We start from the raw sequence: 24,549 nt of genomic DNA, 5'->3' as shown, positions 1-24,549 counted from the left end.
ATCGAAACATTTCAATGCAAAAGCTCTTAAAAAGACTTTTAAGTAAAGTCCATACATTATAGTTTCTTTCAAAAAACATAAAATATATTATAGTTTCATATATTCGTATACAAAATAATTTCTATGCTTTACAGCTATTTGTTCCTGAAAATTATAATTCATAAAGTCAAAGTTTTGTATGGTTTACGCTTCGATGGCTTTTTAAATACATTTCTTTGCTTAAACGTGCTATTCGTAGTACATAAATAAATTCTAATTCCGGTTTCGAAGAACATGTTTCCAGCTGTGCTTAAAATTCATATTATATGCGACCAATTTTTATTTTGAATAAAAGATCTTTTTTATAACCAAAACTCTTTTAGGCACTGAACCAAAGCGAAGCACGATTTCTGATGGTTGCTAAGCAATCATTACGAATCATTGAAACGTGTCCACAATAAATTTGAAAAAGTTCAATTCAATAAACAGCATTTATTCAGTCAGAGCTTTAAACATTGTAATTATATAAATTAATTACTCAAATGACTTTTTATAACAAGACATTTTAATTGTTTGGCTGCATTTAAAGTACACTTCAACTTCAATTGAAAACACAAACTTAAGTGAATTATTAGTTTTCATTTCATGAACTAAACAAAAAACTAGCCCCACGAGCAAATTAACCCATTTAGATTATGCATAGCTAATTTGAAATATCTATTCACAGTTGGCATTGCAAAAAGCGTTTGGTAAAACGTATTGAAATCTTGCATGGGGGCAGGTTGGCAATTAATTTGCAATCAACTTTCAACATTTTATTTGCTAAGCAACGGCCAAAGAGCGACAAGCAAAGCACTTTATGCATCATTAAGAATTAGGCAAACAAAAACGACAAAATGGAGAAATATTGAGATACAAACACACACACACACGCATACAGAGAGAGGGGAAAACACATGCCAAGATATCTAAATGTATCTGTAACTTTTTTGCTGTCCAGTTGGCCCCAGTTGGCCAACATACGCCAATTTATAATTATTAACTCCGGCAAACGAATCAAAAATAAATAAAATCGAATTATGTTCGTGAGTGTGTTTAGTGAGGGAAATCGTCTTTGGGGCACAGACTGAGATTGAGAGACTAAGACGAAGACTGAGAGCTGTAACTGGAACTGGAGCTGACGTTGCTGGGGCTGAGGCCCCTAAAAGAACTACGCGAACATCCGCTCGATGAATGGGGCACCCAAAGCCGGTTCGTTGCACGATTGAATGAATGAATGGAAATGAATGAACTGTAACTTGTTTTAGATTTGCGCTTAACTAAACAACGGACAATCTGACCAGACATCAACTCCGAATTCGACTTCACTCTATGGCTGCCTATATATATATCTCACTATTAGTTCGATTGAGTATGTGTGTGTGCCTTTTTTGTGCAAGAGCTTCGTGTAATTTGGTTTACCTCTTTTTTTAATTTTTTCTTTTTTTTTTGCTGTTGCCACAAAAGAGTTCACATGAGAAAGAGACGGCAATGGCGACAAAATGTTGACCGGATGTGAGGCTGCGCTTTTTTCTGCCATTGCTCCTGTGTGTGTATACACACTTGTATGTATGTGTGTGTTTCATTAATTATATTATTAATGCGAATTTCAAGTCTGAGGCACACAAATTAATAAATATGTTGAAAACAGCTTCAATTATACAAAATTAAGTGCTTAAAGGCAAAAACTAGGTTTTGCCATTTGAGTCATACGAAAGCCATTTTGTAAGCGTCTTTTGTCTATGACATTTATTGTCTTTGCATATATGTTCTTCACTTTTAGCAGTGGCTTTGGCTAACTTGACGCTGCCAGCCACAATTTCCGGAGCTACTCCCCCAAATATATATGCGCCCGGATTGTTGTGCCGCCCATCGTCTGCAAGCTGGCGCCCATCATTCAGTCAGCGTCTTTGCAATTTCCTCGCATATTTCCGCTGTTACAGTTTTCAACAGCCTTTTTGGCTTTTCCCCAGTTTAAATGCATTTTTGTTGTTGTTTATTTGCAATTTTCATTAACGCAATTTCGTGGCCGCCAGCTAATTGAATTGTGTGAGTTTTCCATTTTTCGCTGTTTTCCACAAAATCGTATTATTCGTTAGACTTGAATAGAAAATGCTTTGATACTGTATAGTTTATTTGTACAATAAATGCAGTATAAACTACATTTCCTTCAGATACGTTTGCAAGTTTAAGATAGTTTTGTATCTGCAAGATACTTTTGTATATTTCCAACGAATAAAGCTTGGCTGTTTTTCACAGTGAAATCACTGAACATTTTAAAGGTATATATTTATCTTAATTATATATTTGCAAATTATGGATATTGTTCTTTCTTAAGATACTTTTGTTTTTGTCTCTAAAACTTACTTAAGTAACTTAGAGATACCTTTGAATCTTAAACTTATTTTTGTATGGTAAATATTTTTTGGTATCTAAAAGATGTTTTAGTACCTATATATTTTTGTATCTTAAAGATATTTTTGTATCGGAAAGATATTTTTGTATCGGAGTTACTTCTGTATCTGAAAGATACTTTTGTATCTGAAAGATACTTTTCTATCTGAAAAATACTTTTGTATCTGAAAGATACTTTTGTATCTAAAAGATACTTTTGTATCTGATAGATACTTTTGTATCTGAAAGACACTTTTGTATCTGAAAGATACTTTTGTATCTGAAAGATACTTTTGTATCTGAAAGATACTTTTGTATATGAAAGAAACGTTTGTATCTGAAAGATAGTTTTGTATCTGAAAGATACTTTTGTATCTGAAAGATACTTTTGTGATAGGTTTTTTACTTTTCTAAGCTATAGCTGGATCAAATTTCTAAAACAGGTTGTCAGGTGACCTTGGTACAGCAATCAACCCTCTGGCTAATTGTGCATAGTAGCACTCGGCTGATCCAACACCCTTGGGAACAGAAAGCAAAACCAAAGGCAATGACAACATTTAATGCCAACACTTGTCACTCGACAGACAAATAACAAAATTATGTGGAAATGCAACAAATAAACGAAGGGAAAGCAAACTTCAATGAGGGCCACTGAGGCTGAGAGGCAAACTGCACTTGGTGAGGGTGAGCGTGCGCCCCCTTCAGCTGAATTCCGGCAGTGGCTGCAGCAAGTGCAACTTCGCCTTGGGGTGGGTCACACACTTGATGATGGCTATCAGTAGAAACGGAAAACAACCACCGACAGGTCCTGGGCCGCTATGTCCTGCTCCTGCTACAAATTGTTGAGTTGGAATTTCAGAAAATAAAAATTGAAAAATGTTTTAATTTGTTGCTGGACAAATTCAACCAGCACCTGAGCGACTAGAGGTGCGCGTTCTCTCCGGACAACGTGGGAAAATTCTCATTCTCGAAAGCTAATGCAATTTGGGCTGCGGGCTCGTAAATTCAGTGCAAAAGTTGGTCTCTTGATTTTTATCAGTTTGCCGCCCCGCTAGTTGCCTATTTTTATTTTTATTTTCATTTTATTTTGTTTTTTTGGTTTGTTTCACTTTATTTTCGTTTTCTTCGTTGCTGTCGCTGGCTTTTACATTTAATTTTCACATCGTTATGCGCATTGTTGTTGCTGTTGTCGTTGCTGTTGCTGCTGCTGATGGCCTGGCTTCGTTTCATTTATTTGTTTTTGTTTCATTTTATTTTTTTTATTTGGCTCGTTTTATTTTTTCTCGCTCTCTTTGTTTTAAATGCGTCAAAGTGTAAATAAATTTGAATTTTCAGCTTGTTTTAGCTTTTAATTTTTTGTCTCTTTTTTTCGTTTTTGTTACTCGTTTGTCTGGGCCTTTGCAATTTCAGCCCAGAGCCGAACTAGAGCCCATCCCGTCTCCGCTTCTTTTTTTTTGTCGGCATTTTACCTTTTGATCTGTGCGCTTGCGCAGCTGATTTGTTGTTGCCATTGCTGTTAATGTTGTTGATGTTGTTTTCATATTGTTTCATTTGCAGCGCTTGTTGTTGTTTACCATACTCGCCACGTTTCTCCTGTTTGCCCAGACTCTAGTGCTCACGCACATAGCCCAGGTTATCCATCTCATTTGCATAGATAAGGCAACAGGGTGGAAACGGCGTGACATGTCGCAGCAATAGGCTCCTGTTGCTTAAGTATATGCCCATTTGGCTTTTTTAGTAGATCTAATTGAATCGATTAAATATGTTTGATGATGCTGAACCTTATTGTAATAGGCTAGAAAAGAAGCCAGTGCTAGATTTGAGCTTCGGTTTGTGAGCTTGATTTTTCAAAGCCTCCGCTTTGTGGCTAGCTTTTTAAGGATACCAGATACAAGATACATTTTTTATGTGGAAAAAGTTTAGGCTTCTTCAAACAGATCACAAGTCTTTAGCTTTTAAGGCAAAGTATTCTCACTAGTTCCTCTTCCTCATCGACTGGAAATTTGAGTCTTTAACAAACTTATTGCCAATTGTCGGAATTAATATTTAGTCATAAGATGTTATTATACATTTTGATGCAACTGCACCCTAGCCACACGCAGTTTGTGTCTCCCACACAACAATTTTATCCTTTGGCAGGACGAAACATTTAGGCGCAATCAGCTGGAACGCGAGTCGTGGGTTGTACATTTGTCGTGTAATTTGTCAAACATGGCATTTTATTTAATATGAAAAAAGAACTTATGCTACCCTCAGCAGCCGTGGGAAAACGTTGCGCAAGCCATGTCAGAGGTGGGCTATTAAAAAGCAATTGCATATGTGCAATTAATGAGCAGCCAAATATATACATATATCTCCATATCTATATAGTCTATGTGTGTGTCTTGATGGCTTGCCAAAAAAAAAAACACAAGAGGAGAAGGAGAGGAAGAGAAGGGCAAGGTTTATTATTGGTCATTTCATGCGAATGGCGTAAAGAACAAGAGTGAACCGAGCCAAGTGAACGGCATGACAAATGAGCAAGGTTGTTGTGGGCCGAAGTGCACAAAAGCCGCAGGATATCTCGGTGAATCACAAAGAACAACAAGCAAATGAGAATACAACATCCGGTAATTTACTTCCTTTAGTTCCGTATCGATACCTTGAAGGCCCCGAGGGGCCCCTAAACACCATTCAGCTTCGCTCAGCTCAGTTCAGTGCCTTTTGTTTGTTAGCTCGCAAGTGGTAGAGATTTCAGTTTCATGAATGAGTGCCACAAGTGCAGCCAGCAGCAGCTGAAAAGAGACGGCATCAGATTTGGCTGCAGTCCAGGACAATGCGTCGGCGCAAGTAAATTAGGCAAGCCGAACAGGCAGCGCCAAAGTGGCCTGGCAGGTAGCTGCACCAGACCGAGGCGAGCCTTCGCTTTCGCCTGCGACTGCGCCCCGACATTCTAATATCCTCTATTCCCATATCGCCTGGCTGCATCTTGCGTGTGTGTTTCGTCCAGGCAACCAGCAGTTTTCTCACAGCGTTCACAACTCGGAACCAAAACTCGGAAATGTGTGGGTGATTGCGTGCGTGCGTGTGTGAGTCTGTGTGTGTGTTTATGTGTGTGTGGCACACAATCTGGCTACGAATTACGTTGGAAAAAAGCGCAAACTCAGGCACACACAACAGTTGTCCAGGCCTCAGCCTGGGGTCGCTGTCTTTCTCGCACTCTCTTACTTGCCGCAGGGCACATATGTTGTACGAATATGCTGTTGTTGCTGCTGCTGCTAGTATTGTTGTTGTTGTTGTTGTTGTTGTGTTCGTAGTCATGGTGATAGTTGGACAGGTGCACAATTTGACGTTCAGTCAGCCGTTGGAGTTGAGTTCTTGCAGGGTTCAGGCTCATTCGTTTATGCTTTACATTGCAGTTATTGTTGGTGTTGCTGGTGTTGTTGGCGTTGTTGCTGTTGACCGCATGCCACCTTCTGTGCTCAGTGGGAAACGGTATTAAATGAGCCATTTAGCGAGTCACTCAATTTTTAGGACTTACCAACTGTCCAGAGTTGAAGGTCCGGCGGCTGCAGAGCAAACCAAGCCAAGAAGAAAAAAACAGATCCATAACTTTCCACTTGGCTCTGATTGAAGACTGATGGATTGATTGATGGCCACTTCCTGTTGCTGCATATCAAATATTCTGAATGTAATTTGAGTGCAATTTCTTGCCAGCAAATATAGTTTCTCTATATATACAACTCGAAATCCAAAAGCAACTGAATGCAGATCAGCTGGGATTGATACGTGGCTGGCTTCCCACAATTAGCTGAGTTTGCTTGTTTATATAAATATAGGATAAAACTGAAATTACAGCAATTAAAGTTTGTAAAACTTGCTTTTAGTCTAAGCTTGTGATCTGGGCTGTACTTGAATTCTAAGGAAGTTGCGTGGAATGCAGCACATGCTCAGTTTATAGACGACGGCAGTGCAGTGCTTCCTTTAGTAGTTGGCATTTGAGCCCAAGATCAACAATTTGCAGCAGCATTTTTAATCAAGCAGCTCAAGTACGAGCAAGTACCAAGATCAATAATATTTATAACCAAGCCTCATTTATGGCTAGATCATTACATTTTGCCTCATCAGAGCTGAAGATCAATGATGCTGCTGTTGCTGCTGCCGCTGCTGCTGCTGTAGCGCGACTCCTTGGCAGCGCTCTATCAAAGTATCTGGTTTCATTTCCGCTCTACATGCGCGCCAAGGAGCTGCAAAGATAATGCAACACACAAGGCAGTCTCTCATAGCCATACGCATACCCATACCCAGACCCATTTCCATTCCCATTCCCATTCCAATGACCATCCTCATTCTCATGCTCCTGCTCCATTGAGCGCTCTTGTTTGTATATTGTGTGCGTGTGTGAGTGTGTTGTTTACAAGTCTAACAATCAAAGCATATCTTTAGAGCTGCATCTGTTTATTTTGTTGTCAAAATGCAGGTATACAATCTCCAATGGTATACTACTCGTACTCGTATCGCATGAGATGCTGCTCTAAATATGTTGTTAAATTGCGGACGCATCTTGGCCAGCTTCACGTTTACGTAGAAAATTGATATTTTCTTTTGCCACCGTTGCACGGAAGCAGCAACAGGTGTGTGTGTGTGTGTGTGTGGGGCGTTGGGTTGATCGCTGCCCAAGTGCAGCTGCAATTATGATAGTATGCGTGTCAAAACATCAACAACAACTAACAACCAACAACTACTGCTGTGTTTATGATTTCCTTCCGTTTTGCAGACTAACAGTTTATTTATTTATTTATTTAGCTTGGCTTCTAACAGGTTCTGCATTGAAGTGGATTCTCCACACACACACACACGCTAGCCTGTTCTCTCTGTCTCTTTCGGCTTCTAGCCATCTTTCTCTTATAATTTATATACACATCACGCTGCATTGACATCCGATTTACATTAGTGCCACAAGCCGCATCAGCCGAAGAGTGAGAGAGTAGGAGACACGTGTGGCAGGCAGCGGAAGTGCTTACTCAAGTACAAAAGCAAAGCAGACCCAGAACCAGGCCTTGATTGTGCCTCTCTGCAATTGCACACGTGTGCTCAGGTATATAGATCCAGCTTTAATTTGATATCAATTCATACCTTATTCACTCAGCTCAAGTGTCAGCGAGTGCCCTGCTGCTGCTGCTGCTCCAGCTCCTGCTTCTGCTCCTTTGAGGCATCTGAGCTCGTTGTCTCCGCCCTCAGCAGCTGCTGCTGCAGCGAATCCTTGTGTTCCGTAGACCCTTTGGCTATTCGGTAGGCGCTTCCTGCAACTCCCCTCAGTGCCAGTGTCAGGAGCCTCGCTCGCTTGTTCATCTTTTCTTCAAGCGACGCGTTATTGCATTAAATTGTAATCCCTTTTTGTGCCAGCAGGATAATGGTCTATTGTGCGCAAAGAAACTAGTTTTCGTTTTAATTGAAATTCAACAACATTTGCCGCCTGCTCCTGGGCCACGCCTCAATCCTTTTGGCACACACCAACCAAGCAAGCAACCAACCAACCAACCAAGCAAGCAAGCAGCCTTTCCACACTTGGTATTCATTTGGTATGCTCTCTACTTGCCTCTTCAGATACGCACATAATTATTATGTTCGTCTCGGCGCGTTTTTGACAAATTTTCGATTCAAATTTGATTTGAACGTGTGCGTTTTGGGCAAGTAGTTGGGATAGGAACCAGAGTTGTTGTTGTCAGTGATTCCGTTTGTGATTGGTGCGTTAGCGTAGCGGTGGTTGCTTCGGCGGTGGCTCCGTGTCTCCTCTTTAGTGCGCACGTGCTTCAACCGGAAATGGCCGTAAGCGAGGCGCATCAACAGCAGCAGCAGCAGCAGCAACATCTCTCCTTTTCGCTCTTGCAGCTCTCCAGCTGTCATTGCCTCGCTCAGTTTTTTAACATTTCATTATCTTTTTTTGTATTTCCGCTGATGCCTCCATTGTTCTTAGCACAACAAATATATAGATATATATATATATATTTACATGATTATTGTTGTTGTTCTTCTTCTTCTGTTTGGTGGGTGTGCTGCCGGAATATGTAAGTGGCCAAAATAAAGCCGAAGACAAGTAAAATTATGATTTGTATATAAATCCAATTGGCGATCCTTTTGTGGTCAAGTTGCATTAAAGCCAACTCACAAATGGCCAACAGCTGTTAATAAAAATATTATTTTTACAATGCTCAGCACAATGTACTACTCTTCTTCTTCTACTTTTTATTCATTTTGGGAAGCAAGCTTTATGCTTTATCAGCTCTTGTTGTCGTATTTTAACGCACAAGGTAAAAATTGAACGTACTTGCAACAACTTTTCCTGGAACTACTTGAGCTTTACAGCTTTGAGGCCATTGCAATTTTTTTTTCTGCGTTTTTTTTTATGCTTCATTTTTTATGTCATGTCACATTTATTAGTCAACTAAAATCAATAACTGATAACTGATACAACGCGATAAGATGCAGCGCCAAAACGTATTTATAATGGCTGACAGAAATGAAAACTTTATTAAAAAAATATATATAAATATGTATATATATATATGTATATATAATTTTAAATTTTGCGATTAGCTATTTTTGATTTATTTATTTTATTTTTAAGATTTTTTTGAACGTGTCTTTTCGCATTACACGTAAAGCGCGCTTCATTTTGTCATTGGCTGTTGCCACAAATTGCGCTACAACACGTTCCATAAGCCACCATTTTTAGTGTTATTTTTTTTTATTTTTTGGTTTTTCGTATGGCAAATTATGCAACACAAAAAAATATGTTAAAGATTTGCTTTTTTTCCCCTATTTCAACAAATTATGCCAGCAACAAAAACACGTACGCCTTCGTTTTTGAGCACAAAAAAAAAGAAACAAGAGAAATAAATATGAAAAATAATAATCATAAAGACGGCAACTAATTTGGTATTGTTGAAGACTCGACAGCAGCTTTTCAGCGCAGCTGGGTTGCGGGCCGATCGGTCGGTTGGTTGGTTGGCTGGCTGGGCGGCTGGACTATGATCTCATGCAGAAGGCAGTGATGGCCAATCCCAACTTTGTCTAATTATGTGCGAGCGTGTGTGTGTGCGTATCTATGAGATTTTTTTTTTTTTTTTTTTTTGTGGTCCATCAGTGAAAAATGTTGGCGCTGATGAGCTACTGCCCACACACACACGCTCACACACTCACTCAAATGCTGCTGACCAGTGGGCTATGGGCTGTGGGCTGCTGCTGCTGCTGGCCATTTTGGTGGTCCACAAAATGTTCATTTTGATGCTCTCGTGTGTTGGCGTTGCTTTGTTAATGATCTCTGCTGGCTAGGTTGATGGCAACTGTACTGTTGAAATCAATTAGCGACTGTCGAACTACGAAATGTGACTGCTGCAGCAGCAACAAGTGGAGAGCAATCGCATTTAGAAATTGATATGAATTTCTATCAAATTCGAGCTACAGAGGCAAACGCGCGTATCTATAAAAGTTTTTGTTTTTAGTTTTTTGCTCTTGCTTAACCCAGAGCCAGAGAGTATCTGTGAGTAAGCGCTGTGCAAGTATGCCTTCCTCTTGATTATTATTATTGCCAAGTGCAAGTGTGCGAGTGTGTGAGTGTGTGTGAGTGCGAGTGTGGCTCGTGTGGCTGTCGCCGAGCGCACGAAGGCGATGCCAGTTGCTCCCACACAGAGACGCAGACACACACGAATGCGCACACACACACATACAGATAGACGAGATACGAGAGCGCGCTACAGACACACACACACACACGCACAGAGCGAGTCGCTCGCAGATACGACGGTGCCGACACAGGCAACAACACGACGCACAACTTCAACGCAACTTCAGTTCTTAAACGGATGTCGAAGGTAGAAGAGCTGCCGTCGCTCGACCGAACGTTCGCTCGTATATTTGATCAGTGATCAGTGATCAGTGTGTGCTAACAGAAATCGCGCATACGCGCCATTGTACAACAGCAAAAACAACAAATAAAACTCAACCGAATTATAATTCGAATAATCAATATAAAGTCAAGCAAGAAATGTATTTACAACTAAATGCGATATAAAATATGTACGAAATGCGCATTAATTTATCAACTTACTTTTCTGCTTAAGTGTGCGTGTGTGTGTGTCCGTGTGTTCATGTGTGTGTGTGCACACAGTGTAAAGCATCCGAGCAGCGGCGAGTGAGATTTTTTTCATGAATTGCCTTCAATTATTTGCCATTAAATGCGCGAATTGCCAGCAAGTGTTAAATTTTAATCGGAATTAAAAATGCGACGGAATTCGTAACAAAAAGAACCAAGATAAACAACAACAATCAAGCAAAGATATTTCAGAAATCTTGAACAACTGTGCAAATGAAAAGGAATTTCAAGAGTGCGATAAGTGCGAGCGCGACTCGTACCAAAACTAAAACTAAGCTAAACAAAAGCCGCTGCCCAAGCAACCACAATCAAAACTAAACCTAAAGAGACCTCAAGTGCTAACGCCCACATGCTATAGAATCAATCTGCATACTTAAGCGCATGATATACGCTTTTGATGAGAACCAATTCTGGAAGCCACTCAATTGATTAGAGCCCGCATCCAGCAGCAGCAGCAGCAGCAGCAGCAGCAGCAGCGGCCAGAGCAGTGCAAAAATTAAAATACTCACATATTAACCAAAAGTGAAATCAATTTTAATACAACTGCAAGAACCACCAGCATATAGCCGCTGCACCACAATCCAATCCACTTACAATTCATGTGCGTGCGTGCGCCTTTGTGTCTTTGTGGTGCCATTCCAATTGAGTTGACAGTTTGTGCATCCCGCAGATTTGATTTCGTGTAGAACACATTTCATATATACAGATATATATATATATATATAGCCAACAGCATCTCTCTGCGGACCATTCAAAAAGTCAATGACGTGCATTTTTCACATTCACTTTTTGACAATTGATCAATTGGAAAACGCGAAGAAATGCCGCCCTCTGCGTTCCTAGTTAATGCCACCATAATCAGTGCAGCAAACGCGTCGGATAACGACAAAGCAACAGCAGCAGCAGGAGCACTAGGAGCAGCAGCAGCAGAGCAGCAGCATTTCAGAAACTTGCAGCACTACACAACAAGCAGCAACAGCAGCAACAACAACAATTGCCTAACGGCAACCAACTACAACTATTCAACAACGTCAGCAACATCGAAAAATATGGTGCTACAAAGCTATGACAACTATTCGAGCTATCATTTGCCACAGCAAACGGTGCACTTGCAGCAACATCAGCAACATCTCTTGCCAGCGCAGCAGCAGCAGCAACACCAGCAGCAGCACCAGCAGCAGCAACAGCAACAGCATCTGCATCAGGCACAGCAGCAACAGCATCATCAGCAGCACCAGCAGCAACACTCGCAGCCACATCAGCAACAGCAGCAACACACGCATTATGTTTCACCCGCGCAACAGCAGCAGCAGCAACATCGCTTGTCCGGCGGCAGCACGGGCAGCAATACGGCCTCCTCGTCATCCGGCTCCAGCTCCAGCGCATCCTCGAATGCCTCCACGCATAGCTTTGCCAGCTCTGGCAGCGGCAGCAGCAGCGCCAACATTGGCATTGGCAGCCTGGCGGGCGCCTTGAGCAGCTCCACGGCGGCCTCATTGGGTCTGGGTTATTTCAACGATATGACGCCCTTTGTGGGCGACTATGCGCCGACATCGCATCATACGACTGGCAATGCCTACTACACGGACTCGGATGTGAACTTCTTTAGCTCAGGTAAAAGGAATGGGACTTGTCAAATATTTGCGGACATCAAATGGCGCACAATTTTAATTACAATTGAGGTGTCGGAGTGTGAAAAGTGGCGCTGGCTCAAAGATGTGCGCACAACCCTCAACGCATAATTAAATTGTAATTCGTTTGTGAGTGTTTGCTTGTGCGACGCCCGCAAGCAACCGCAGCAACAAACACGCAACAAGTTGACCCAAGGGGGGCGGAGATTGAGCTGGCGATAAATGCCCTCAACGCGACCAGCAACAAAAGCGTCTGCTTGACTAACTATTAGATAGATAGATAGACAGATGGACGGATGGATAGTTAGATAGACAGGCGTACATAGCTGTAGATACATTTTGTACTGGCTGCAGATGCTGCGCCTCCGTGTGGATAGACGTGGGAGGCACCTAACTCTTTGTTGTAGTGCCGCCCGTTGCCTCAGCCAACGGGCAGCGTTTTGTATCTTTGTATCTGCGCATTACCACGTCGCCGAGCGAATGGGAAAGCGCGCAAAGCTCTGGCCAGCGAGTGAGCGAGCACGAATGCAAGAGCTGTGCGACTGCTTAGAGCGAGCGAGCGAGCTAGCAGCTAGCGCGCATGTGTGTGTGTGTCTGCCTGTGTGCCTGTGTGTGTGTGCAACAGGTTTTCGTATTCCACAGATACATCTATAGCACACATACGCATTCGTCGAAACGTGTTAAATTTCGACGTATTTGCAATTAATGTAGCGTGCGCTCGCAAGCCACATTAGATTGAGAGAGGGTAGCGCAGCTCGCTCACTCGCTTGCCTCTGAGTGTGTGTGTGTGTGATGCGAGTGTATGCGTTCGTATCTGTGTTTTGTATCTATTGGGCCGAGGGGCATTTGTATTGGTGTGCGCTTCGAATTTTGATTGGCCTCCGAAGCGATTGCGCTCGCATTCAGTTCGTGCCAGAGACGCCCCATTTGATGCTCAAATATCCTCAGAGCAAATCGAAAAACTACACAACTCGATGCATTCCAAAATGTATATCAGCAATGGTAGATACATCTGTCAGATACACATCACGAAATAGCCTATGAATGCACTTCTTCAGTATAACAAAAAACTTTCTGAACAGAACTTTTATATAAAAATTTTTAAGATTTAATATAAAAGAGCTTAAATAAATATCTATACAATATTATTAGATACTTGCAGAGGGCAGAGTAGCTAAAGATATTCATACTTTGAGTGAGAAATGATTTTGATGCTGAATGAAGCTCGCTTCAGTTGTTTCTTGAGCAACTGATTGGCTTCAAGGCCAATGAAAACTAAACTGCGACTCCAGACTTACAGCCTCGATTTGAGCAATCAAAAATATGATTTCTGTGTTTAATCTATATACATATATATATTTATACATATATGCTATATATCTCATATAACATATTCTTCTTATGTCGCTTCCATTGGCTAATCAGTTAAATAAAATTGGCATATTTTTGTTTTATCTTGCAGGCTACAACAATAACAATAGCAATGCACATGAACGCAGCAACAACAGCCCGCCACCGCAGCAATCGCAACAGCATCTCAATGGCAACAGCAACAATACAGGCAGCAGCAGCAACAACAACAACAACAGCATGATGCCGCCTGGTGTGCAACAGCAGCAAAATGCGAACGATAACAACAACAGCAACGGCAGCAACAACAGTGGCAACAACAATGCCAATGCGGGCAGCAACAGCAACAACAACAACAACAATAACAACAATAATAATAACAACAACAACAACAACATTAACTACATGACAGCTATGGCAGCGGCTATCTACCAACATCAGCTGAAAGAGGAGCCGGGCACTCAGTCTGGCAATGGCAGCAACGCCGCCTACGCATCAAATGCCCAGAACGATCCAACAGATCTCAGCAGCTATGGTCTGCCCGCACATTTGGCTGCAGCTGCGGCCGCTGGCCACTATAGCGGCGGCGGCGGTGGTGGCGGCGGCACACCGGGCGGTGGCGGCGGAGTCGCCTCTGCTGCTGGCGGCGATGATAGCGACTATCACAGTACGCTTTCGGCGCAGGAGCATCAGAGCCAAGCCTCCAGCGCTGGCAACGGTAGCGGCAGCACCAACAGCAGCGGCTACATGGACAGCAGTCCCGATTTCTATAATACGTATGGTCGGGCACGTTTCCATGAGGCCTTCCAGTCAGAGTTTACGCCGTACGATGCACAATTCCCAGCGATGGGCACCCAGCCGAACCTGGACCAATGGGGCGCACATGCCCATCAACATCCGGCGGCATATATGACCACATTGGGTCTGGACAAGACGCTGCTGGGCGGCTATACAACGCAGGGCGGAGTGCCCTGTTTTACGGGCTCCGGACCCATTCAGCTGTGGCAGTTTCTGCTGGAGCTGCTGCTCGACAAAACATGCCAGAGTTTTATCTCGTGGACAGGCGATGGCTGGGAGTTCAAGCTGACCGATCCCGATGAGGTAAGTGCCAAAGAAATTGTGTGCTATCCGAAATCTTTGCTAATTCACATGTTTATTACGTCTACCGTCCGATAGGTGGCGCGTCGCTGGGGCATACGCAAGAACAAGCCCAAGATGAACTACGAGAAACTGAGCCGCGGTCTGCGCTACTACTACGACAAGAACATCATACACAAGACGGCGGGCAAACGCTATGTCTACCGCTTCGTCTGCGATCTTCAAAATCTAGTTGGGTAAGTAATCAATGGAGATGTTTGTCCACGCAAATGGTTGCTAACGACCACTATTGCTTTTATCCATCTACAGACACACGCCCGAGGAGCTAGTTGCCAAGTTCGATTTAAAGATTGAGAAAAAGGATGTGGACTAGCAGTCAAGCAGCACGGAAGCTGCTTGAAATGCTCAGTGGATAGCTGAGCCAAGGATATGATCTGCAGTGCGATTGAAAGGCCACAAATTATAGTACTCAACGGGAAAAGATGCTGTTGGGAATTATTGTTTCCAAGCGTGATGTTAACTTTTAAGCAGCAGCATTACCTGCGATCTTGCTACGAGATTAATGTGTGCGTGTGTTTGTGTTTGTGTCTGTGTGTGTGTGTGCGAGTGCGAGTGCGAGTGCGAGTGTGTAGAGCGTCGTAATCACTTTGTAATTATTATGTAAAAATTTAGACTTTTGAATTAATTTGAAATTAATTGAAAATACTTTAACATTAAGCCTAGCCATTAAGTAGATGTAGCTTAGTCTCTAGCATTGAATGAACCAATCAATGAATCAAGAAAACCAGTTTCAATATATCTATTCATTAATACAACGCGATTTGAATGAAGCTAACATCCGGATTGAACTTTTGAAAATATTTCATTGAATTTCTTTTGTTTTGTGTGCAATGCGATTGTTGACGAATTCAAGTTCTATATGCTACCAATTGCAACCATCGTAAATGAGGCCATAAGAGAACGAGTGCATGTCCCCAAAGTGATATTAAAAGCTACATTTTTGTTCAATTTTTACTTTTCATTTTGCAAACGGGGTCGCTTTTTTCTAGTTCTAAACCATGTCGCAAACATTGTGTTTTGTCTGCGTGTAAATAGATAATAATTAAAGAGCTATAATTATGTAATTATTAATAATATTAATGCCTATGAATAGATCTATCATATTTATGTGTAACCTGTGCTACTGGTACAACTAAGTTATATAAATATATATACAAATATATATATATATATATATATTATAGATATATAAAGCTAAACTTATCCCCCTATCTTATATAAACATTCAACTTATGCGCTTCCGGGCGAACCCAAAAACGTTAAACGGCAAAAATACCCACATGCGACCCTTACGTGTATATATATACATATATATATAGATATATATATATTTGTTCGCATGTCCAATAAACTCTGTTTAAGCATAATGCAACTCTACATAGCATACTCTTAGTTACTCTTGCTTAATAACTGGCTGCTTAGAGTTTTCCATCGTTAAGAATTGACCATTCAAGATATGTTTACTTTTGTGTATAGCTATAAAATATTTAAGCCTAGCTCGTAGCCTGTAGCCACGTATTATGTAGAGCAATTTATACAATAAAAATGAAATCCAAAAATAATATAATATCAAGTAACATTATCAAATACAAACAATAGGCATCCGACTATTGACAAATTTTATTATTTCCTATCAAGACCTATAAAATGTTTTGTCCGCTATTAAAATCGTACCGAAAGAAGGTTTACCGCGTGCTGCTCAGGTTGCCACAGCGGTACGAGCACAAGATGCCCGACAGACTGAAGTCGATTATAACGGACAAGGACCCCGAGTTCTCAAACATGGTCTCGTACTATTATCACAAGTCCGCTCAGATCATGGAGAAGAGTTTGGTCGAAGAGATGGACAAGTATCTGGACTTCAAGCCCGAGGAGAAGCAGGCTCGAGTATCCGCCATTTTAAACTTGATAGGCAGTGTCTGCACCTCGCTGGAGGTGAGCTTTCCCATTATACGCAAGGATGGCACCTATGAAATAATCACGGGCTATCGTGCTCATCACGTACGCAACCGTCTGCCTTTAAAGGGTGGTAAGTACCGAGTTCCATCAGCTTGCGTTCGATCGTTGAGTTCCACTTCGTTCAGGAATTCGGTTCGCCATGGATGTGGACGAGCATGAGGTGAAGGCATTAGCGGCTATTATGACATTCAAGTGCGCCTGCGTCAATCTACCCTTCGGCGGCTCCAAAGGTGGCATTCGAATCGATCCCAAGAAGTACACAGCAAGGGAATTGCAGACAATTACGCGGCGCTACACCATGGAGCTGTTGAAGCGTAATATGATTGGCCCTGGCATTGATGTACCTGCGCCCGATGTGAATACAAGTCCGCGCGAGATGAGCTGGATCGTGGATCAGTATATCAAGACCTTTGGTCATAAGGACATCAATGCAACGGCGATTGTCACTGGAAAACCCGTCCACATTGGCGGCATCAATGGCAGATTTGCGGCAACTGGTCGGGGGGTATGGAAAACTGGCGACGTCTTTCTGCAGGATAAGAAATGGATGGATTTGATTGGTCTTAAGACCGGCTGGGAAGACAAGACGGTCATTGTCCAGGGCTTCGGCAATGTTGGCTCATTTGCAGCCAAGTTTGTCCACGAAGCAGGCGCCAAAGTAATTGGCATTCAGGAGTTTGACTTTTCGCTAACAAACAATGATGGTATTGACATCAATGTGAGTCGAAAGAGTTAATCATCGAGATACAAACCTTTACTAGTGCCTGCTCTTTTTAGGATCTCATGAAATATATGTCGGACAAGAAGACAATCAAGGGCTATCCGAAAGCCAAGGAAACAAAGGAGAATCTGCTAACTGCGGAATGCGACATATTGATGCCGTGTGCCACGCAAAAGGTGATCACCAGCGAGAACGCGAACGACATCAAAGCTAAATTGATTCTGGAAGGCGCCAATGGACCAACTACTCCAGCTGGCGAGAAGATTCTTCTGGACAAAAAAGTCTTGATCGTTCCGGATTTGTATTGTAATGCTGGCGGTGTCACGGTATCCTACTTTGAATATTTGAAAAATATTAATCACGTGACGTACGGCAAGATGACGTCAAAGAGGTCATCAACGCTCATTCATGAGGTCATTAACTCGATCAATGAGTCTCTTCACGAGCAAAATTGTGATATTGTAAGTAGTTCATCCACCCAACGACTAAAACAGGACAGTCGATTCAAGAGCTCCTCTCACAGCCCCTGGTCAACCCAAACAAATCACTGCGAGCGATACGTGATTGCACCACAGAAGCGAACATAGTCGATGCAGCCCTACAAACAGTTATGGAAGCGTCAGGAACTGGGGTCAAGGCCACTGCCAATAGGTTTGAGTTGTGTAATGATCTACGCACAGCTGCCTATATCTGGTCTATATATAAAATATTTCGGGCTTTGGAGAGCTCCGGCATATCACAGCAGTAGCTCAACAATTTTGTCATATTTTGTACGCTGGTTATAAATTTCTCAAAATTGTTTGGATAATTTTAATAACTTTCAAATTTTAATAAATGATATTACTATAAAAGCAACTTGAATATTATTGAAAGCAACAAAGCAACAGATTTTTCTGCGCATGACATTAGATTAGATTAGATTAGTTTCAGATTAAATAATTTTATCCGTTTTGCTTTCATGACCACTTCGATATTATTTTCGACAATTTATAAAACGTAGTCACCTATTACATGTATATTTCACAAACAGATTGTATAACCATAAATATTGTATAACGTTGAAAACAAAAGTATTTTTTTTTTCATTCTTTTTTCCTATTTTCTTTTTCAAAATGCTTCAGGGTATTAGTAATATATTTGTTAGCATCCGTTCCATTACGCCGGCGCAGCGTGCTGTACGGCAGAAACATGAGATGCCCGAGCATCTAAAGAAAGTGGAAACGGCAAAGAATCCTCGTTTATCGGATATAGTCATGTACAACTACCACAAAGCTGCCCAAATTATGGAGAAGGATTTAGTCAAAGAGATGGATCAATATGCCCATTTTAAGCCAGCTGAAAAGCAGGCGCGAGTAACTGCCATTTTGAATCTGATAGGCAACGTAACCAGCTCGCTCGAGGTGAGCTTTCCCATCATTAAGAACAATGGCAGCTACGAGATTATAACTGGGTACCGAGCACACCACGTGCGCCATCGTCTGCCCCTAAAGGGTGGTATGTATCGTGCGTAATTAATTTAGCAGCTCTACTTACCTGCTCCTCAATCAGGAATTCGGTTCGCCATGGATGTGAGTGACCATGAGGTGAAGGCATTGGCAGCTATTATGACATTCAAGTGCGCCTGTGTCAATCTACCTTTCGGCGGCTCCAAAGGTGGCATTCGAATCGATCCGAAGAAATACACGGTCAAGGAATTGCAAACAATTACGCGCCGCTACACCATGGAGCTGTTGAAGCGTAATATGATTGGCCCTGGCATTGATGTACCTGCGCCAGATGTGAATACAAGTCCGCGCGAGATGAGTTGGATCGTGGATCAGTATACCAAGACCTTTGGCTATAAGGACATGAATGCGGCCGCAATTGTAACGGGAAAGCCCGTCCACATTGGCGGCATCAATGGCAGATTTGAGGCAACTGGGCGAGGGGTATGGAAGGCGGGCGATCTGTTCTTGCAGGATAAGGAGTGGATGGACTTAATCGGTCTTACGACTGGCTGGAAAGACAAGAAGGTCATTGTTCAAGGCTTCGGTAATGTTGGCTCATTTGCAGCCAAGTTTGTCCACGAAGCAGGCGCCAAAGTAATTGGTATTCAGGAACATACTTTTTCATTAACTAACAATGATGGTATTGATATCAATGTGAGTATTTCGTTTTGATCGCCTGCTGACCGTCTTTAGCTATTGTCGACCCCTTTAGGATCTCATGGAATATAAGGCGGAAAAGAAAACCATTAAGGGCTATCCGAAAGCCACTGAAACCAAGGAGGATATCCTAACTGCGGAATGCGATATATTGATCCCGTGTGCTACACAAAAGGTCATCACTAGCGAGAACGCAAACGACATCAAAGCTAAATTGATTTTGGAAGGCGCCAACGGACCAACTACACCAGCTGGAGAGAAGATTCTTCTGGACAAAAAAGTCTTGATCATCCCAGATTTCTATTGTAATGCTGGCGGTGTCACGGTATCCTATTTTGAGTACCTGAAGAATATAAATCACGTATCGTACGGCAAAATGAACTCAAGGATAACCTCGCAACTCATTCACGAAGTTGTGAATTCGATTAACCAGTCGTTTCGTGACTGCGATAATATCGTAAGTCGTCTAAACATTGCTCATATAAGGAGAATTTACTAACAAACTTACCGATTTAATCCACAGCCTAAAGTCGAGCCAACTGAAAGCCTTCAAAGGCTGCGCGACTGCGCCAGGGAAGCAGACATTGTGGATTCTGCCCTACAAACTGTTATGGAGTCATCGGGTGCTGGCATTAAGGAAACAGCAGAAAAGTTTAAGCTTACCAATGATATACGTACTGCTGCCTATATTTATTCTGTATTTAAAATTTTCCGAGCATTGGAAAGCTCCGGCATATCACAGCAGTAAAAGGTTCAACTCTGGATATTAGTATATGTACAATATATATGGATATGGAGCTCGAAAGCTACGAATGTTTGACGCTATCAAATACCGGCACAATTTAACGTAATGGAAGAACTTTAAGAAATTATTATAGAAGCATGCTAGACATACAAAATTAAGACATATTATTCTTACTTTAATGATGTTCTTTTTAAATTAATCAAAGTTAACAAATTATTTGTATGAAAAATTACCACAAAGTGAGCTTGAAGTATTTCATCTCTGTAGATAACTATTATACTAGCAATCAATCATATATTGTGCTTATATGTAAATATTTATATATATATTTGTATATATTTATATATATATATGAACAGCATGATCAGTGGCTGTTTATATATTTGCATATATTTGTCTTCTCATATAAATTGAGTAAGAAAGTAATAAATATGCAGAAAGAAAAACACGTTTGATTCACATATATATGAAGTATATATGTATAGCATATATATTCCCGATCAGAATGACACGTTGTGTGTATATAACTAGCTCTGTCTGTGCGCCTTTCCTACTGCGTCTAACTTAGTTCAACATGAGTGTAAATTTCCACTCAAAAGGTGCTCAGCATCTCTGCTGCAGCTGTCTTTTGAGTGACTTTTGGGTATAAAAGGCGCAGCAGCGGCTGTGGCCGATCAGTCAAGTTCATGACGTGGACTACGTCAGTCGTGCGGTTCAGTGCAAGTGGTGAATAAAATTAAGTATTTTGTTAAATGTTTTGTTTAAATAATTTGTAATTATTTAATAGATATTGTAATTGTTTAAATAAATAAATAAGGAAATATTTAAGTTTTAATTGTTTAAATGTTAAAAATGTATAATTTTTATATAATTTAGTAATTTTTAATTATTATTAATAAACACTAATTGTTATTATAATAATGAAGTTGTAAAGTTCATTAACGATAATGATCATTAGCAGTATGATTTTGCCATGATCATTTTCGTAATGCTAATTAAGTCGCGAGTATTTACTCTTGCTGCCTTGTTCTCTTTAAAATTGTGAATTACTCAACTTATTATTATATTGTTCTCTTTAAAATTGTGAATTACTCAACTTATTATTATATATTTTATAACATAAATAATACTTAGTAGCTCCTTGTGATGTAGTTAAGTTATTTACAAAATGTGCTCAGTGTTTGTCATAGGCAGAGAATCTCTTCTCTTAATTTTTATTTTTGTAACCTTATATTTATTATATTATATTATTATATTATTTATTTGTTAAATAGTTACAAAAAGACATACATACTTATATTTAAAATATATTTAAAAACCAGAAGATATATATTTATTATATATTTAAATGTGTTATATATATAAAACTATTATACTTATAAATATTTTTAATATATTTAATAACAATAACATGAATATTAACAAATGTTTGCAAAATTATCAATTTATGTAATACAAAAATTAATATTAACGACAATTTTCTCTCTTTAAAAATAGAAAAATGTTCTAAAATAAATATAAAAACAGTAAAAAATAAAAAAAAAATGTAAAGTAGTTAATATATTAATGTGTATGTGTAATATATACTTGTACCTATATTTAATGCCCTTTAAGAATTATTTATTTATTTCGTAGAGTTGATGCGAGTTGTGTAGGCTTCGTTTGTGTTCTAATGTCGCTTATTTTATCGTCCTTTTTGTTTTTTTTTGAGTGTATGTCACTAAAGTATAATTATATTGCTGTAGGTTGTTATGGCAAGCGCATATAAGACTCCAATCTGAAGCATTTTGATGAGATATTGACCAATCACTCCGTCAGCCAAGCACAACAAAATTTCAACAATTTGTAAGTATTGCTCTGATGTCAATCTACCTCTGATAAGATGTCAAGTCAAACCCAATAAAAGGCAAAAATAAATTTTTAAATAAATTTAGAAATACAAAAGTTTTTCCAACTGAGAGCTGTGAGCCTTTTACCAAAACATTCTTTATACTCTTGATCTTAATCAACTGATGATTAAATAAAGTTTTCTGTCTGGTCTCCTTTAAGTCATCGATATCACAGCTTCATGAAATCGATTAAAATAGATTTATATCTCAGATCTTTTAAGAGCAATGGATACAGCATTAGATATATAGATTCTCCTAAAGTCCTCCAATATATATTTAACTCGTCGCATTCAGTTCAGAATAATTCATATTTTTCAGCTCCCATCTTGATGGTTTCTTAATAACTTAATAAATATTAAGATTTAACAATACCTAGTAGCTTTTGGTTTGTATGTAGGCATAAAACTTTGACTCAGAATTTGAAGTCAGTCGTGCGAGTGTCCTTAACAGTGTCAGAGCTACAAAAGTATTGATAAATACAATATATAAATTCTATAGAGCCTTGACGTCACTTGTGAATAATTTATGATTTTTGGTTAAGTTTCAAATTAAAAGAAGTTTCTATATCTGAAATACAAAATGGACAAGCCGGACGAGCCGTTCAACAAGACGGCTTTCCTTGAGGGCTATCTGTTGAAGCACCGTGAGCTCGGCAAGCGGCAGCGTGAATACAAGAAATTGCTTTCCAGTAAGCTGAAGACACGTAACGAGACAATCATCGATGCCAGCTATGAGAATACCATCGATCGCCTGGAGGAGGAGAAGAATGATCTGCGCGCTCAGATATGGGTGGCCGCTGGCGCTACGCACATGAAGAAAGACAAGCGGTACTTGGCCCAGATACGTTGCCATGTGGAGTGCCAGGAGAACCTGGCAGCAGACATAACCAAGCTGAAGACGTCCATAACCAATATGGAACGCGAAATCAGTCGTGTGAGCAAGCAGATCTACAATCTCAATCGACTGACAGTGCCGGAGCAACAGCACCAGGCACATGTGGCCAGGGTGCGCAAGAAGATGGTCATCTTGGAGAACTCCTTGGAGGTCGGCATTCGGCAAGAGTGCGGCTTTACGGCGGCAAATGCCGAGCTGCGAGAGCAGCTCATCCGGATACTGAACCATCGCACTTTCTTCAATGATTCCTATACTAAGATGGTTCAGAAGTTGAACAGCGATAAGAAGTATCTGATAGACCTGATCGAGTATGCGCTGAACACCTTCGATGGCTGCATTGATGTGTATGAGAAGATCGATAAGCTTACCAAGCGTGAGAGCAAAGAGCGTGAGTTGAGACGCATTGAGCTGCAGAGCATCATGCGTAAGGTGGCTGCCGATGCGGATAACTCGGCGTTCGTGGAGTGCAAGGGCAGGGAGCGCATTTTGGCTGATCTGCCACCCAAGGAGTATAAGCGGCGTGACGAGTTCCGTCGCAAGCACAACAAGAAGATCAATCTGTATAATTCGGTGCTCAAGAAGATACTCGACTACACCAACTCCAGCAATGTGGAGGAGGTGATCGAGAAGTTCCAGCAGCAGGAGAGTCTATACTACTCCTTCTTCAACTATGCCAACGAGATGAGCTATCACATAACGCTGCTGAACAACTCGGTGAATCGTCTCTTCGACGACATCATCGACCTGAAGCGGGAAAATACCTCCACGCTGCAGGGCCAGGTCGATTTGATCAACTCCTTGGAGCAGCAGGTGCGCAATAAGCAAGCCGCCAACTTGGAGCTGAACAAGACGCGTGAAAACAACGATACGCGTCTCGAGAATCTACTGCAGGGCGTTGAGATGCTTTGCGATATGTGCTCAGTGGATACGTCGCCCTTGGCTGAGCTGCTGGGTGATCATACCCATGTGAATCTTGTAAATGTGGAACGCTTCCTTCGGCTACTGGAGTCGCGCGTGCAGGACATTGTTGCCAGTGTTTATGTGTTCGAGCGCCAGGACGAGGGCAACGTCGACTATGTTGTCAAGCAGATCGAAAAGATCTGCGAAGTGCCCACCGACCTCAATGACATTGTGCTCACCCAGCAGTGTCCCGAGTGCGCCGAGGGCGAGGCCTTCAACATGGACGATGGCGGCGATGGTGTGGCCATACACACCATCCAGGAGGCCAAACAGAAACTCTACGAGAAGATTACCCAGCCGGAGATGCAGTATCGCCTCCACAGCATCAGCCAGTGTCGCTTGCCGCGCTCCCGAATGTTGGCTGCCAGGCGCAATGTTTAAATCCGGCAACGTATCAATTGCACGGCTTCAACCAGTATACCTGGTTCACCCCACTCATATCGTGGCCAATTAAATTTTTGAAATGGCAACAGACATTTATTCATTGAGCAAAGTTTAAGCGTCTAGTACATTAATAGATATAAAATAAAAAGTATTATTATTAGTTTAACC

The 24,549-nt window shown here is 41.2% G+C and overlaps 4 protein-coding genes across 6 annotated transcripts in view; all 4 read left to right on the top strand.

The window, feature by feature from the left end:
• The window catches only part of LOC111596599 (ETS-like protein pointed), a 57,927-nt gene extending 42,674 nt beyond the window's left edge, over positions 1–15,253 (top strand). For all 3 annotated transcript variants that reach the window (XM_030224864.1, XM_030224863.1, XM_023310880.2), the window contains 3 exons: positions 13,640–14,628; positions 14,704–14,861; positions 14,935–15,253. In XM_030224864.1, coding sequence (XP_030080724.1) covers positions 13,640–14,628; positions 14,704–14,861; positions 14,935–14,998 — 1,211 coding nt within the window. In that variant the 3' untranslated portion in view covers positions 14,999–15,253. The remainder of the gene's footprint in view (positions 1–13,639; positions 14,629–14,703; positions 14,862–14,934) is intronic.
• Positions 15,254–16,244: 991 nt separating this feature from the next.
• Positions 16,245–18,138, top strand: LOC111596601 (glutamate dehydrogenase, mitochondrial-like). Its single transcript, XM_023310883.2, has 4 exons — positions 16,245–16,714; positions 16,770–17,362; positions 17,422–17,826; positions 17,889–18,138. Exons 1-4 carry the CDS (start codon positions 16,333–16,335, stop codon positions 18,111–18,113), a joined length of 1,605 nt encoding a protein of 534 aa, XP_023166651.1. The 5' UTR covers positions 16,245–16,332; the 3' UTR covers positions 18,114–18,138.
• Positions 18,139–18,422: 284 nt separating this feature from the next.
• Positions 18,423–20,492, top strand: LOC111596602 (glutamate dehydrogenase, mitochondrial-like). The gene is made up of 4 exons (XM_023310884.2): positions 18,423–18,859; positions 18,914–19,506; positions 19,565–19,966; positions 20,033–20,492. Exons 1-4 carry the CDS (start codon positions 18,478–18,480, stop codon positions 20,255–20,257), a joined length of 1,602 nt encoding a protein of 533 aa, XP_023166652.1. The 5' UTR covers positions 18,423–18,477; the 3' UTR covers positions 20,258–20,492.
• A 2,085-nt stretch (positions 20,493–22,577) lies between these two features.
• LOC111596600 lies at positions 22,578–24,547 on the top strand. Its single transcript, XM_023310881.2, has one exon. The coding sequence runs from the start codon at positions 22,723–22,725 to the stop codon at positions 24,376–24,378; it is 1,656 nt and encodes a 551-aa protein (XP_023166649.1). The 5' UTR covers positions 22,578–22,722; the 3' UTR covers positions 24,379–24,547.
• Positions 24,548–24,549: the final 2 nt, after the last annotated feature.

This window comes from Drosophila hydei, unplaced genomic scaffold, assembly GCF_003285905.1.
Source record: "Drosophila hydei strain 15085-1641.00,03,60 unplaced genomic scaffold, DhydRS2 tig00008119-arrow-pilon, whole genome shotgun sequence".
In the NCBI taxonomy this organism is placed as follows: Eukaryota; Metazoa; Arthropoda; class Insecta; order Diptera; family Drosophilidae; genus Drosophila; species Drosophila hydei.
The sequence above is the reverse complement of the archived record's forward strand: the minus strand, read 5'-3'. Positions and strand labels throughout refer to the sequence as shown.

Bases quoted from the DNA above. Each gene is read 5' to 3' on its own strand.
- LOC111596601 (XM_023310883.2), top strand. From the start codon at position 16,333: ATGTTTTGTCCGCTATTAAAATCGTACCGAAAGAAGGTTTACCGCGTG. The intron at 16,715-16,769 runs GTAAGTACCGAG...CACTTCGTTCAG, and splicing joins CCGTCTGCCTTTAAAGGGTG to GAATTCGGTTCGCCATGGAT. The intron at 17,827-17,888 runs GTAAGTAGTTCA...CTCCTCTCACAG, and splicing joins ACGAGCAAAATTGTGATATT to CCCCTGGTCAACCCAAACAA.
- LOC111596602 (XM_023310884.2), top strand. From the start codon at position 18,478: ATGCTTCAGGGTATTAGTAATATATTTGTTAGCATCCGTTCCATTACG. The intron at 19,507-19,564 runs GTGAGTATTTCG...CGACCCCTTTAG, and splicing joins ATGATGGTATTGATATCAAT to GATCTCATGGAATATAAGGC. The intron at 19,967-20,032 runs GTAAGTCGTCTA...TTTAATCCACAG, and splicing joins TTCGTGACTGCGATAATATC to CCTAAAGTCGAGCCAACTGA.
- LOC111596600 (XM_023310881.2), top strand. From the start codon at position 22,723: ATGGACAAGCCGGACGAGCCGTTCAACAAGACGGCTTTCCTTGAGGGC.